The sequence below is a fragment of the Catharus ustulatus genome, chromosome 2, assembly GCF_009819885.2.
Source record: "Catharus ustulatus isolate bCatUst1 chromosome 2, bCatUst1.pri.v2, whole genome shotgun sequence".
In the NCBI taxonomy this organism is placed as follows: domain Eukaryota; kingdom Metazoa; phylum Chordata; class Aves; order Passeriformes; family Turdidae; genus Catharus; species Catharus ustulatus.
The window spans coordinates 47,864,760-47,877,795 of record NC_046222.1 but is presented as its reverse complement, the minus strand read 5'-3'; the positions used below and the strand labels follow the sequence as shown (position 1 = coordinate 47,877,795).

At 42.5% G+C, this 13,036-nt stretch overlaps 1 protein-coding gene and 1 long non-coding RNA gene across 11 annotated transcripts; one reads left to right on the top strand and one right to left on the bottom strand.

Moving 5' to 3' along the window:
- Positions 1–341: 341 nt before the first annotated feature.
- LOC116993040 lies at positions 342–786 on the bottom strand. Its single transcript, XR_004417171.1, has 3 exons — positions 693–786; positions 527–600; positions 342–407 (listed from the first exon to the last, which is right to left on the bottom strand). It is a non-coding gene; the product is annotated as an uncharacterized LOC116993040 (long non-coding RNA).
- Positions 787–1,486: 700 nt separating this feature from the next.
- LOC116992617 (gap junction beta-6 protein) lies at positions 1,487–12,813 on the top strand. 10 transcript variants are annotated; one of them, XM_033052419.2, is made up of 4 exons: positions 1,487–1,630; positions 2,002–2,078; positions 8,715–8,770; positions 10,996–12,813. In XM_033052419.2, the coding sequence occupies exon 4, from the start codon at positions 11,018–11,020 to the stop codon at positions 11,807–11,809; it is 792 nt and encodes a 263-aa protein (XP_032908310.1). In that variant the 5' UTR covers positions 1,487–1,630; positions 2,002–2,078; positions 8,715–8,770; positions 10,996–11,017; the 3' UTR covers positions 11,810–12,813. The 10 variants fall into 10 exon arrangements, with proteins under 10 accessions (XP_032908310.1, XP_032908306.1, XP_032908314.1 ...); XM_033052415.2 differs by having other exon boundaries at positions 1,999–2,078; XM_033052423.2 differs by lacking the exon at positions 8,715–8,770 and having other exon boundaries at positions 1,999–2,025.
- The last annotated feature ends 223 nt before the right edge of the window (positions 12,814–13,036 follow it).

Below are 13,036 nucleotides of genomic sequence, written 5' to 3'. Positions count from 1 at the left end.
AGGTGCCTGGAAAGAGAACAACACATGAGTTCCAGATGTCTCTTCTAAAGCTTTTCTTCGCTTAGGAGATGGGCTTTCCCTTTTGCAAAGTGCAGAGCCACCTCCCTTCCTCACACACGCCATACACATGAACCTTGGACGTCATCTGAACACACAACTCCCACAGAAGTCAGCGGGCACGGGTAAACTCAGCCCTCAGGTATTTATTGCATGTCTAGCTCAGCATCACGTCATATACCTTGGCCTGGTCCTAGAGCTGCTCCAGTGAACCAATTTCCCTGGGTTCCCCAATGAACAGTCCCAGATCTGATCCAGCTTTGATCAATAGGTTGGATTAAAAGCCTCCTCACATCTCTTCCCACACAGATTTTCCTATGGTCCTAATGTATAAGGTTCCATGGATCTAACTGCAAGGGTAAGAAAAGGTGGGAGGAAAGATGAGCAGCAGAGGCGGAGGCTAATGTTTAAAGCACAGATGATGACAATTTCTTATCTCTCAAGTGTTGTTTGTGCTAGAAATTCCTACCTCTTCTTCCTGAATATGAAATCAAATTAAGTAATTGATTTTTGCTCCAGATCTTCCTGGGGATTATCTGTTTCCTAGAAGGTGGAAAGATAAGACAGTAGAATTTTGCTGGAAATCATTTATCATTTGAGTCCTTATACTCCAAACAAGAGTTTGAGTTTTTCACCTGAAGTCTGAGCAAATGTCGTGTTTGTCCAGTTGTGGTGTACATTTTCTTTGGAAATTTAGTTAACAGGTTTACTAAGCATTTATTTAGTTTGATGTGCCTGTGTGCAAGACAGAGTACACAGTTTTGGGCAGGGATTTTTGAACCTAAAGTGAATTGTTTCCTCAGCAACTGTATTCCTTGGAAACAGAAAACTTTCCAAAATAGGTCTTTGCACTGGCAAATACGCACAGCTCCGTGAAAGCCTGCGAGTCTGCAGGGCACTGCTGTAGCATTTCAATGGCACTTGGAAAACAAACCTCAAAAAGCCAGAAACTGCTGGCTCTTCCCTCTGTGTTTGGCCAGTAACTCTTTTAATGATTTCCAGGAGAAAAGACCTGGGTATTTTCTGTCCCAAGGCCCTTCTAAATACCTGGATTCCTTAAGATGGAATCACGACCCTGTTATCTTAAACAGATATGCGCTTCCCCTGAAAAACCCCCCACCATATCTGCTGTTACCTTGATCTCCCTTCCCCTCAGGGTCTCCCCCTGCAACCCCAAATCAGCTCCTTGGCGGCGGGAAGCGGCCCCGGGGCGGGCACAAGCCCTTCCCACGCCTAATTTTGGTTCCTCCTGCTCACCTTGGAAGCCCCGCCGGCCGCGGCCCCCTCGGCGGGGCACAGCGGCGGGGATGGGCGCTGGGCCGGGCCCCGCCCCGGGTCCCACCGCCGCCTCCGCGGGCGGCCGGAGCAGCGGGGCGCGGGCGGGGACGGGCCAGGGGCGGGTTAAAAGCGGCGGCAGGTGAACAGGGAGGATCTTAAAGCTCTGGGGCGGTGAGGCCGGGGCCGCCCGCTCCGCAGCCACCGGTGGAGCCACGTTGATCGGCGCAGCCCGGCCGCGGCGCCGGGAGCTGCCGGCGGGGTGACCGCCCCTCAGCAGCGGCCGCCGCTGGGGCAGGTGAGGGGCGCGGCAGGGAGGGAGGAAGGAAAGGCAGGCCGGGCGGACGGAAGGAAGGGAAGGGGTGCGGCGGGCCAGGTGCCCCGGGGCAGCTGAGGCCGCACTTGTTGCGCTCCAGCGCGGGGCCGCGGCAGCGCAGCCCAGAGCTCTGGTGGCGCTGCCCGCCGGGAGGGAGCGGGGCTGGGCGCGGAGCCGCCGTGAGTGCTGCCCGCCCTGCCCCGGCAGGATTCGCCCTGCTCCGCATGGGCGCTCTCCGCTTCCCGTCACCAGCTCGAGCGTCACGGGGAGCGCTCAAACCCCGCGAGCAGTTTTGGTTGGGAATGCTCCGTGTCTCTGTTGACTTACAGCAATCTTTATTCGCCTGCCAGCAGCTCTCTGTAAGCGCGTTATGTGAGGTACGTACGACGAGCCACGACACCGAGCAAAATCAAGGTTCCTGCAATTACAGGTAACTTGCGACACGCCTACAGATGTTTAGGAGAGCTGCGGGAAGGTAAACAGCTTGCATCAGTAAAACTGACAGGTCCTGTGAGTGTCTGATCACGCACTGGAAACATTCCTTAGAATTACAGGGGGAATAGGAAATTAGGTGTGAGTCAGAAATAAATGTATTTCTGAGTATCGGGGCTGGATAAGATCGCACAAAGAATGAGTACTTAAGGCCTTAAATAAAACACAAGGGACGTGTTGGAGTAAGGGCAGGAGCTTGTTTAGCTCCTGGCACTAGCTAGTAGCTGGGCATGTTCTGGACATGACTGGCTTTTCCCTCATCAGGCTTTCTTAGATTGGGTGTTACTTTCACAGTTTCTCGTATTGGAGAATCTCTCCTCTGCTCTCAACAAAGGAAATTATTTCCTTGTCTTGTGCTCCATTTGTTTTCACCATATAGCCTGGAAATACTCGTGAGACAACAGGCAAAGGGTTGCAAGAAGGAAGTGGCCTTTTGTCTTAAGAATGCTCTTTTAAACCCAGATTTTATAACTTTGATGGTTAATGGCTGTGTCCTGTATGAAATACTGTGAGGGTTTGGGTCTAGATTTGGTTTTGGATCAACACAGCGTATGTGTGTACACTGAGTCAAAAGCAGAATAAAATATATTTTCATCATTAATTTTGTTAAAGGAGTTATGTAATTTTTAATGTTTCTTGGCCTCTGCTGCTCAGCCTGGCAACCCTACTTGCCAGCTACATCCTTTGAAGAGCCCCAAAGAAAAGACAGTTGGCAAAAGGATGTGCATGTGATTGGGTTAGATCTCTCAGAGAACAAGGCAATGGTGGAACGAGCCTCAACCTGGAACAAGGTGGTGCTTCCATGTGTCAACTAGGCATTGCTAGGTAAATTTTCTGGTGGGCTTTTCAGCACGTTTCCAGAGCCATGACATTACATCTGTGCTACATGTGTTAGGCTTTCTAGGAGACTTCAGATGGTCCCAGGGACTGTCAGTCTCGTTATTGGTAGGATTACATGTCTCAGAGCTTAAAAATGGAACGGTAAAACCCCGTGAATTAGCATGCTTCTCTGGAGAAACTAATTCTGTCCTGACAGGGCAAGTTCTCTCAATCTGCTGAAGCTGGGCCTCTGAGGCCTCTGACGGTGTTGCTGTTGTGCATCCCTTTGGGCAGCCTCATTTATTTTGTGGGGAAAAGAAGTAATTGTATATAGAAAAATGTGTATCTTAGCAGCTGGAAAAATAACAGCACTTTGGGTTACATGTATAAGTTCATAGCAGTCACTGCATAACCTCGTGGGTATTTGTGAGTAAAGAGGATGCTTTTACAAGTTGTTTCTTGTGAACAGTTCTAATGAAATCAGTGGTCCCAGATATTGCATGAAATAGGAGCATGGGTTGAAGCTGTTTTTTCTTTTGATGTTTTCCCTTGTTCTGTTCCTTGCTGATTTTAATTGTTACTTAATGATGACTGATGAGGTATCTGAAAGGAGAACTGTGACTCTTGCCTGGCTCAACATCAGTTTGTGTAAGGAAAAGCTTGAAGTGATGATATGAGGTGAGATAATATGCTATCAAAACACCGAGAATGTGGAAAAAGAGAAGCACATCTCCTATTAGCTGATAAAAGAATGTTGAAACTAATTCTATTCCTTATCACACACCTGCCTTTCTTCCTGTAATAGAGTTCTAAAAAGGAAAAAGTTGCTTTTGATTTTACTCTTGATGAATGAAATAACAAAATACATGCTCAAGGGAAAGCTGCAGTGCAGTGTAAAATGCTAGTGTGTTTATAAGTTTAATTAGTGTTTCGAAAAGGGTATGAGTTCTGTGTGTGAAAGAAGACAGAGGCTTGTTAATTGTAGAGGAAGGGAGAGACTTGTAGAGGGGATGTAGACATTTGCTCAGGTGTAGGAGGATGGAAATAGGAATTAGGTAACAGGCTTTTAAAAAAATACAAAGTAACATTAAAAAGTCATAGCTAAAAAGTTATTTTGATGACCAGAAGCAGGGCACAGTATCTCTAAAACTTTCTTTAAGATATGGGAAAGAGGACACTTGTATCAGCGGTGGCACAGTCCTCAGGAATTCAGCTTTCTTCCAAATTAAGAAGCTTTAAGCACACTCTGAAGGAAAGGTTTACAGGGGAAAATGGCTGAGACAGGCTAAACTTTAATAGGACTTTTGCTGTCTTGTTATGCCTTCAAGTGTGATCTCTGATTTCCTGTTTTGTACAAATAGAATGAATTTTGTGTAGATATGTTCTGGAGGATAGTAATCTCCAGTTTTACTTGCAGGCTGGTGAAATAGGTATGGATGTTTCTAAGCATCCTTGGAAAATTACTTAAAACTTATGTGAGGGCATGAATATGGGACAGTCATAAGGATATCATTGTGGGCAGAAACTGAACCCTTAAATGCTCTTGATATTTAAGTAGCATAATTTTTTAATAACATTTAACTACATACAAATTGGGTCCTAATCTGTTGGGTTTCTCTGGATTTCATGCTGGATTTAATTAGAGCGAAGAATGTCTCCTGTTTTCCTAAACTTGAGTAGAAGGAAAGAACAAAGCTTGCAGTGTTCAGACCTGCAACTGTCAGAGGTTTCCTGTTCCCGATTAGTCTTTGCCTGTTCTTGTGTCAAATCAGATATACTGTAATCTCTCTGTCATGGCTCTTCTCCTCTCCAGTTTCCACTCTGATCTCAAGATAGGTGTTCAGAACAAAGTTTAAGAGCTACTAGAAAGAATTGCACAGGCTTTTGTGATGGTTAGGCTGCTCCTTTGATCTTTTTCAGCTTTTCAGGAAAGAAGTAGAGTTGTTGATATTCCAGAGTCTTCTAGCTGCATAGTCCTTGAAGTTTTTAATATACTGCTGTAAAATTAAAATAGCTGGAAGCTACCTATTAAAGGATTTTACTTGCTAAGGTCCAAGTTCAAAGCTTTGTCTTCTTGCATTTTGAACTCTGTGTTAAATAGCAATGTAGGGAGCTGCATTCTTTTTCAGGTGTCAGAAATATCCTGGATAATTAAATTCAAGCTCTGTGCTTACAGCTTTGAACTGTTACTTATCTGTCTTGGTCTATTTAGCCTGTGAAGCTTGTAATTGCAGTGGAGCATTTCAGGAGAACAGCCCTGTGAGATGGTGAGATTTTTGTTATCTCTAGTTTAGTGTCTGGGAAACTGAGGCATGGAGTAGACTGACAAATTAGGTAGGAAGTCTGAGCAAGTTAGCAAGTGACTGATGTACCCTGTGTACTAGCCTTTCTTGGTGAAATAAAAGGGTGCTGTACTTTGGAAGATGTTAATCTGTATTTATTAGAAGCTTCCTTGCTTCAGCCTTGACAGTGCTGCTGTTCTTGTGGTACAGCACCAAAACTAACTCAGCAATAGGAATAACAAGATCTACACACTGGCAATCAAGTGCTTGCTGTAAACTAGATGCCAGGTTGGCAGGATGGAGGCATGCTGATGCAAAACTGCTGAAACCCAGACCCAGAGTGTTCCTCAAATCTGAGTAGTGACACAGCATTATGCAGATCTAAGATACGTCGATGCTGGTTATCAGCTCCCCCTATGAACCACTGCTCCAGTGCAGCTGTTGAGATCAACACCTGAAGGGAACATTGTCTCAGCAGCACACTTGAATGCATGTTGGACCTCAACATGCAGCAGTACTTCTTGTGCTAAGTTGGGTCATAAAATAATTTTGGTGATGATTTTACATCTGGTAGTTTAGATGTTCTGAAGCTTTTCTATGGCAAAAGTTCAGCAGTAAACTACCACTCGCAGGTATGTGAGTTACCTTTGTCCTCAGCTTGGAGGGTAGGCAGGGACACTTAGACCAGAGCTTTTTTGCTTAAAAATTATCTTGGTTAACACGTTCCCACATGGGATAAAGTGACTTCTGTCTTGGCAGTCTACTGGTCTTTTATCAGTATCTGGAGGCATTGCTGAAAGTGGTGGAATGTCACACCAAACTGGAACTCCTGGTATACTAAAATTCTGATAAAAGTGGAGTCATTACGAACACCCTCCCCTCTGAATTTCTGTGTAGATCCAGTACATTAAATAAATTGGTATCCAAATTGAAGGTGAGAAGGGTATAATATTTGTCTGAATTTATGCATAAATTGGGGGTCTGTGGGCTTCTTCTTGAATGGGACTGATGTTACTGTAGCATAAACAGATATTGTAATACTTGCTTATGACTTTTTTTGCTTGATAATATCCTATAGCACAAGCACCATATATGTATGTGGCAGAGGTGTATTTTCTGTTGTTTTACACCTCACTGTACTTCAGCTGTGTATTTAGCCACTGAGTAGTGATTTTCCAGTATAACAGTCTTTAACAAAGGAAAATGGTGTCTGTTAACAAGCCAGCTGTACTCATAAACAGGGGAACTCAGTGATGATTGTCCTTGGTGTTGTGAAAAGCAGGGATTTTCACTGGGTGTATGCACTGTGCTGTGATTGTGGTTTAATGTAGGCTTACAGGAGCTAGCTTTAAACTAGAAGGCAGTCTAGCCATGGCAGCACAGAGCTCAAAATACTGCCCATAAGCTGTAGAACTACAGAAGGAGTTAAGCTGTAGTTCCTGCCTTGCTGCTGTCTAGTTTACTAGTGGAAAAAAAACCACAAACCAACCAAAAAAACAACCCCCAAATGAAACACCTGCTTATGTGGCTATGTTGTGTGATCATACAGAACTGTTTCCCTTGTAACTTAACTTTTCAGTCAAGCATGGTGAGCTTTTATGGTTGTTTTTAATTGTTAACTGTACCAACCATATCTCACTGTGGTCCTCTAATTGTTGAAATTAAACAGAAGGTGCTGCTGTTAATAGAACAGATATCTATATGGAGGCTTGGCAAAGCTTATTTTCATGCCCAGTTGCAATTTTTGTGAAGGAGAATTTAATACTTAATACGCACCCCTGTTAGAAATTATTCTAAATGCATAGTTATTCAACCTTGCTAACTTCAACTGTCTTCTGTTCTTCCCCGTTTCTTCCTTTATAACCAATCCCTGTCCTCCTTCCTACTTTACATTTTTTCTCCAAAGTCCACCTAAGCTTTCATGTCTGTAATATGTTCTTGTAGTGTTCTGTACCAGCAAACTAGATAACATGCTGCAAACTAGATAACAGGCTGTCTACATACTGTTATTTCTGTAAGCATTTGGCAGGATTTACTCACATTGAAATAGTATCTGGACTGGCTCTATAAAAATAGGACTTACCAACCCATTAGAGAGATGTAATTTTCCTTTCTTCTCCTTTATTCAGCAGGACAGTTAATGTTTTACTTGCTAGTGAAAAGGAAAGCAAGTTTTTGAAAGGAAGATAACCTCTGATCAAGGTCCTAGCTTTTGAGTGAGTAAAGAGCAAATGAGCCATCACATCACTACAGGTAGCGCTGGAGTGTTATGTTGGAGTGATCTGCACTGGTAGCTTTAGTAGTGTAAAGAGCCAAACTTGGCTAACTTAAATTCTGCTTGGATCACTGTGTCTGTTGGAGAGGAGTGGACACTTTGGCAGTGTCTGAATTGCCTTCATTGGCTCCCTTAAGTTGCATTGAGAACTGTTTAAAGCCAGCTAGTAGGAAACGCTGTGGCCCAAGTATTTGGATGGCATTCAGGCTGCCTGGATATGGCGCTACAGTCTTAGATGTGCCACCTTTCAGGGAGAAGATAGTGAGACTTGTGTGTGATCAGTGCCTGTAGCACTCAAGTAGTCCAGAAGTCATATGACTCTCCACCAACACCAAAATAAGCCTGAGGCTGTGAGCAAGAAGGGGCAAAGGTTGGTGACTTGCTCAGCAAGCAGTGGGAAGAACAGTGGATGGTGGCAGGAGGAGCTGAAGAGAGCTGGAAGATTTGGTGAGGTACGTGGGAAGGGTGAAAGGAGGAGTGTTTGGGCAGATACGAAAGACAAAGGCTTTTTTGGAAAGGAGAGAAGATGTCACCAGAAAACTCTGGGCAAAAGACTGCCTTTTCAAAGTGTGGTGGCTTCTTCTTTCTTGATCCAGATACAGACATGTCTTTGCTAGAAATGAAGCACAGTTTTTTGGCTCTGAGAGAAGATGGAGCAAATCAGATGAAGAGGAGTGTGTATTATCTTCGGCATTAAAGCTTTGCCAACCCCTCTTTCCCACTGACTGCTCATTACCCATGCTTTGCAGTTTGTAGCCTGAGGTTTTTGTTTTGTTGTTTGTGGTTTTTTGGGTTTCTTTTAAAAATGAAGCTGTCCTTTTCAGGTAATCTGTGGGTCTGTGCTGTTAAGCAGATTGATAAAATAGATCAGGTTTTTAAAAAAACAAACCAAAACATACTAGTCCTGGGAAGAACTTATAGACAAGTTGCCTTTACAAAGGTCACAGGAGATGAACGGTAGTGTGACCTTAGGAGAAAACAGGATTAGGGGAGCTTCTTCAGCTAAATTCACGCTGGGGAACTTGTATTTTGAATCCCCTTCTGCACGGAGAGGAGGAAACAAATCCATGTGAAGTTATAACAAAATGGCAGTGCTATCAGTGTGCAGTGAGATGTGAAGTTAAGAAATAGTGTTTATGAGGAGCAGGTACACAAGTTTAGTTACATAGCCTTTTCACTCTAAGAAGACGGTTTACAGGCAGGGAGAAGGTGGAATGACTAGGAAGAAAGTAAGGACTCTGGTGGAGTTACAGGGTAAGTGGCTAATGTGTGTAATACCGCATTTTGTGTGGTGCCAGTCTTCTACAGGATTTATTTTCAAATGTTCCTAACTGTTTCTAGTAATAATACTTAATTGTAGTCATTTTATAAGTACTGTAATTGCCATATATGTGTAATAGTAAGAGAGAATGCAAAAAAGTTGTAACTGTCCCTCTGTTTAACAATGCAATAATTGCCAAGGCAAATTCTGAAAGAATTTTCATCAATCAAATGACAGAAAAAAAGAGTGGAAACAGTTAAAAATACAACTTACATGTTTACTAAGGATCTCTGGTATTAAGGGTCTTTACTGTGTCCTCATAGGTTTGTTAACCTACAGACACTCTCTGTAACTGTATGCTAGTGGAAAAAAAAAATCTTCTTGGAAAAAATAACCTAGCAGGATAGCAAGCTGAGTCTGTTTCAGGACTGTTTTCAGTCACATACAGTGGAAATAGACCACATAGATTGTGCATCCTGAAGGAGGCTCAGGAAAAGTTTTCTCCTACCTGAAGGAGATCTTCAATCTTCCCCTTGGTTTTCAACTCTTGGAGTGTAACCCCACACGGTCAATCAGCAACATCTGAGGGAAATGTAGTTTATAGAACTAGTGAAGGCAGATTGCATTTAAATCTCAGTAACTCGAGGAAAAGATACCATTATGTTGCATAACAATTAAGTGTCCTCATTTTCTGTGAGCTGTTGTGTACTTTGATACTCAGTCAAAGTATGTGGCTTACTGATTATATGTAACTCACTGTAAACAGGAAGATTTTTCACATTACTCAAAATGAGGGTGTGACGTGGAAGACAACTACAAAATAGTGTCATCATTTTCTTCCTCATGCAGTGATCCATTTCAGAGTCAGGAAAATCTTGTGATTGATATGATGACCTTTTTGCCAGTAGCTGCTCTTTAAAGCAACTTTGAAAAGATAATTTTGCTTATTGGTACTTTGTACTGTAAATGCAAAAGATATATGGGCTCTGAGATAGATAAATACAAATTAACCAAGTTGTGAAATAGCCTTCATGAGCAATTTTGTAGCCAAGAGGTCTGTGAGCCCTCTTAGAGGGTCCTGGCTGATAGGCACAAGAAATGCCAGTTTCTTGAATACACAGTAGCTTGCAAACTAACTTTGTGTAAATCCATCTGAAGTGGAGGGAGATGGGCTGAAATGCCTCTGAATGCTCTCTGTGAAGAGCTGTTTGTGGAAACTGTGAAATCCCAGACAATTGTGGTGCTCCAGAGGAGACCGAAAGATGAAATCCTTAATTCAATAGTCATAGTACTTTCAAACTCACCTCCTGGAAACGATATTCTTCTGTTGAAAAAGTCTGAGCTACTGCTGGCCTGTCTGAACTCTTCAAATGTTGACTGTAGCGCTCTCCCAGCCTCTGAAATAGCTCCCCTAATCTAGGACTAATGAAGTCTGTGTTATGGGGGGGGAAAAACCCCAACCTGACAAGCATTCACAATGAAGGAGTCTTTATCCAGTTACCCTAGGCCCTTTTTGTAGTTAGTAGAAAGAAAAGCAGTTTTGGTAAGAATCTTAAGCAGTGATTTTAAATGTCCAACTCTAGCTGGATAATGACAAAGATTTTACCTGCATTGCTTCAAGCTAGTGTGGAGTTGGCTTTGACTAAGAATACAGTCACACTTTTTAAACTGATGAACGGAGGTTATCTAAACCTTCTCGTGGAAGGTGCAGAGTATCAGCAGCAGTTATTCAAGGTCTGTCTTTATTGCTGGAGTGTATTCAAATCATTATTTGCACTCTTAAGATAAACCAATTGGCTGTGGCTTATATAGGAATTCTATCTAACACATTATTTGTAACATAACATCTACCTTTCTTTTGGCTGATATTGTCTATTATTTTGTTACTGTTATCAAGCTACTAGAAGTTGTGTCTTTTCATTTAAGACTGTGTTCATGATTTTCCCATCTATCTTTCTTATTTAATGTGACATTGGCAAATACACTTAGGAGTGAAATGAGTGTGGTGTCATGTGTGTAATCCAGTATGAAACATTACCTGCTGATGTATGATTAGATTGTCATTTGTGACTAGTTGTAGGGAAGCCCACTGTGTCCACAAAACATTGCACCACTGGCTGTGGTAATTATGATACTGCCTTTACTTTAAACTACATGCTTGCTGATATTTGTTTCCTGTCTTTATTAATCTTAGTTTTGTTTATTTGTCTTGTCTTAGGGCAGAGGATTGAAACGAGACAATGGATTGGGGAGCTCTGCATACTATTTTGGGAGGTGTAAATAAACACTCCACCAGTATCGGGAAGATATGGCTCACAGTCCTCTTCATCTTCCGTATCATGATCCTGGTTGTGGCTGCGGAGAGAGTCTGGGGAGATGAACAAGATGACTTTGTCTGCAACACGCTTCAGCCTGGGTGCAGAAATGTTTGCTATGATCACTTTTTCCCCATCTCTCACATCAGACTCTGGGCCCTGCAGCTGATTTTTGTCTCCACACCTGCACTGCTGGTGGCCATGCATGTGGCTTACAGGAGGCATGAGAAGAAAAGGCAGTTCAGAAAAGGGGACCAGAAATGTGAATTCAAGGACATCGAAGAAATCAGGAAACAGAGGTTTCGTATTGAGGGCTCCTTGTGGTGGACATACACCAGCAGCATCTTTTTCAGGCTGATCTTTGAAGCTGTCTTCATGTACGCGTTTTATTTCATGTACGATGGGTTCCGAATGCCTCGCTTAATGAAGTGTAATGCCTGGCCCTGCCCCAACACTGTAGACTGCTTTGTTTCCCGACCTACTGAAAAGACGGTGTTCACTATTTTCATGATTGCTGTGTCCAGCATTTGCATTCTTTTAAATGTGGCTGAATTATGTTACTTACTGACAAAGTTTTTCCTCAGAAGGTCTAAAAAAGCTGGAAATTCGAAACAACAACCCAACCATGAGAATAAGGAAGAAACCAAACAAAATGAAATGAATGAGTTAATATCTGATAGCTGCCAGAACACAGTTATAGGGTTTTCAAGTAGCTAAGGGGGTGTCAATGCTGATGTTCACTCTTTTTGGAGTGAATGTTTTATTTAAAGGCTGAAAATGAAATCTGTTGTATGAAACAAAGTTGGGTAAGATTTTGATGCATAGTGTCAGATGTTGAGTATGTACACGTCTGGGAAAAGTCAGGGCAGCTTAAACATGTGAAAATTGCATGAGGATTAAATAGGAAGATGTACTTTCCTATGAGTAGCCTTACAAGCTGACTATGACAAGTGGGAAGCCCACTGCTACCTTCATGCTGACACAGCTGAAAACTAAATGCGACAGCAATAAGAACAAAACTCTTTCAAGCTAGCTATTCTAGTATTACAAGATGTTTTGTAATAGTGATAGTTTTTACTTGTGAACTGATGATTAAAATATTTTTCTAAAATCTAAGATTCCATGTTACTTAAGATGTTATAGTACACAACTGACTGTGTTTTATTTCTTAACCAGGCATATGCAGATGAATCCTGTAATACCATATTCATAGGGACGAGACAGCAATAGGCTACATACATCTTCACAGCTTTGCAAGTGCTGCTTGAGTCTGGGCAGGTAGCTTGAGACGCTTGCATACACACTGCTGGCTGTAGGGGAATTGAATGAAAGCCCACTAGTGTGGATAATTGAGGTAGCTAGATTCTGAGTGCAAACACATGCCTGAAAACAGCACAAGAATATAGTTACGGCCTATGTAGACTTGTTTAAACATCTAGCAGACCTGGTAATCTTGCCGATCCTCTTATTTGCATACTGCCAGTTTTATAGCTACTTACGTATGTTTATGTAGATGTTTATTTCTCTAATGTATTAGCTGTATTTGTTTCTTTATACTGTATCACATCGTGGAACTTTTTTGGCTTTGATTTGTTTGCTTTTTTGGTAGTAGACTGATGGTGCTGTTACGAGACTAGAGTCTGTCTGGTTTCAAGGACATGGAAAAGTATTACTGGAAATGGAGCAAGTCTTCTGAATAAAAGGCGAACACTTTTACCTTTCTTAGTGAAGTGAGAGTCTATATGTGAATGCTAGGCAAGATTTTAAGTAGGAGCTTACAAAAAACTTTTCTACAAGTAGAGACTCTGCATCCAAAGTGCACATAACCCCTAGACATTCCTCATTCCCCATTCCCATCCAGGGCACTGATGCCCTAATTCTGTTGTCCATACTGTTATGGAGATACACAGGTAACTGAGTGTGTGGCAGTATGTGGCTGTGGGA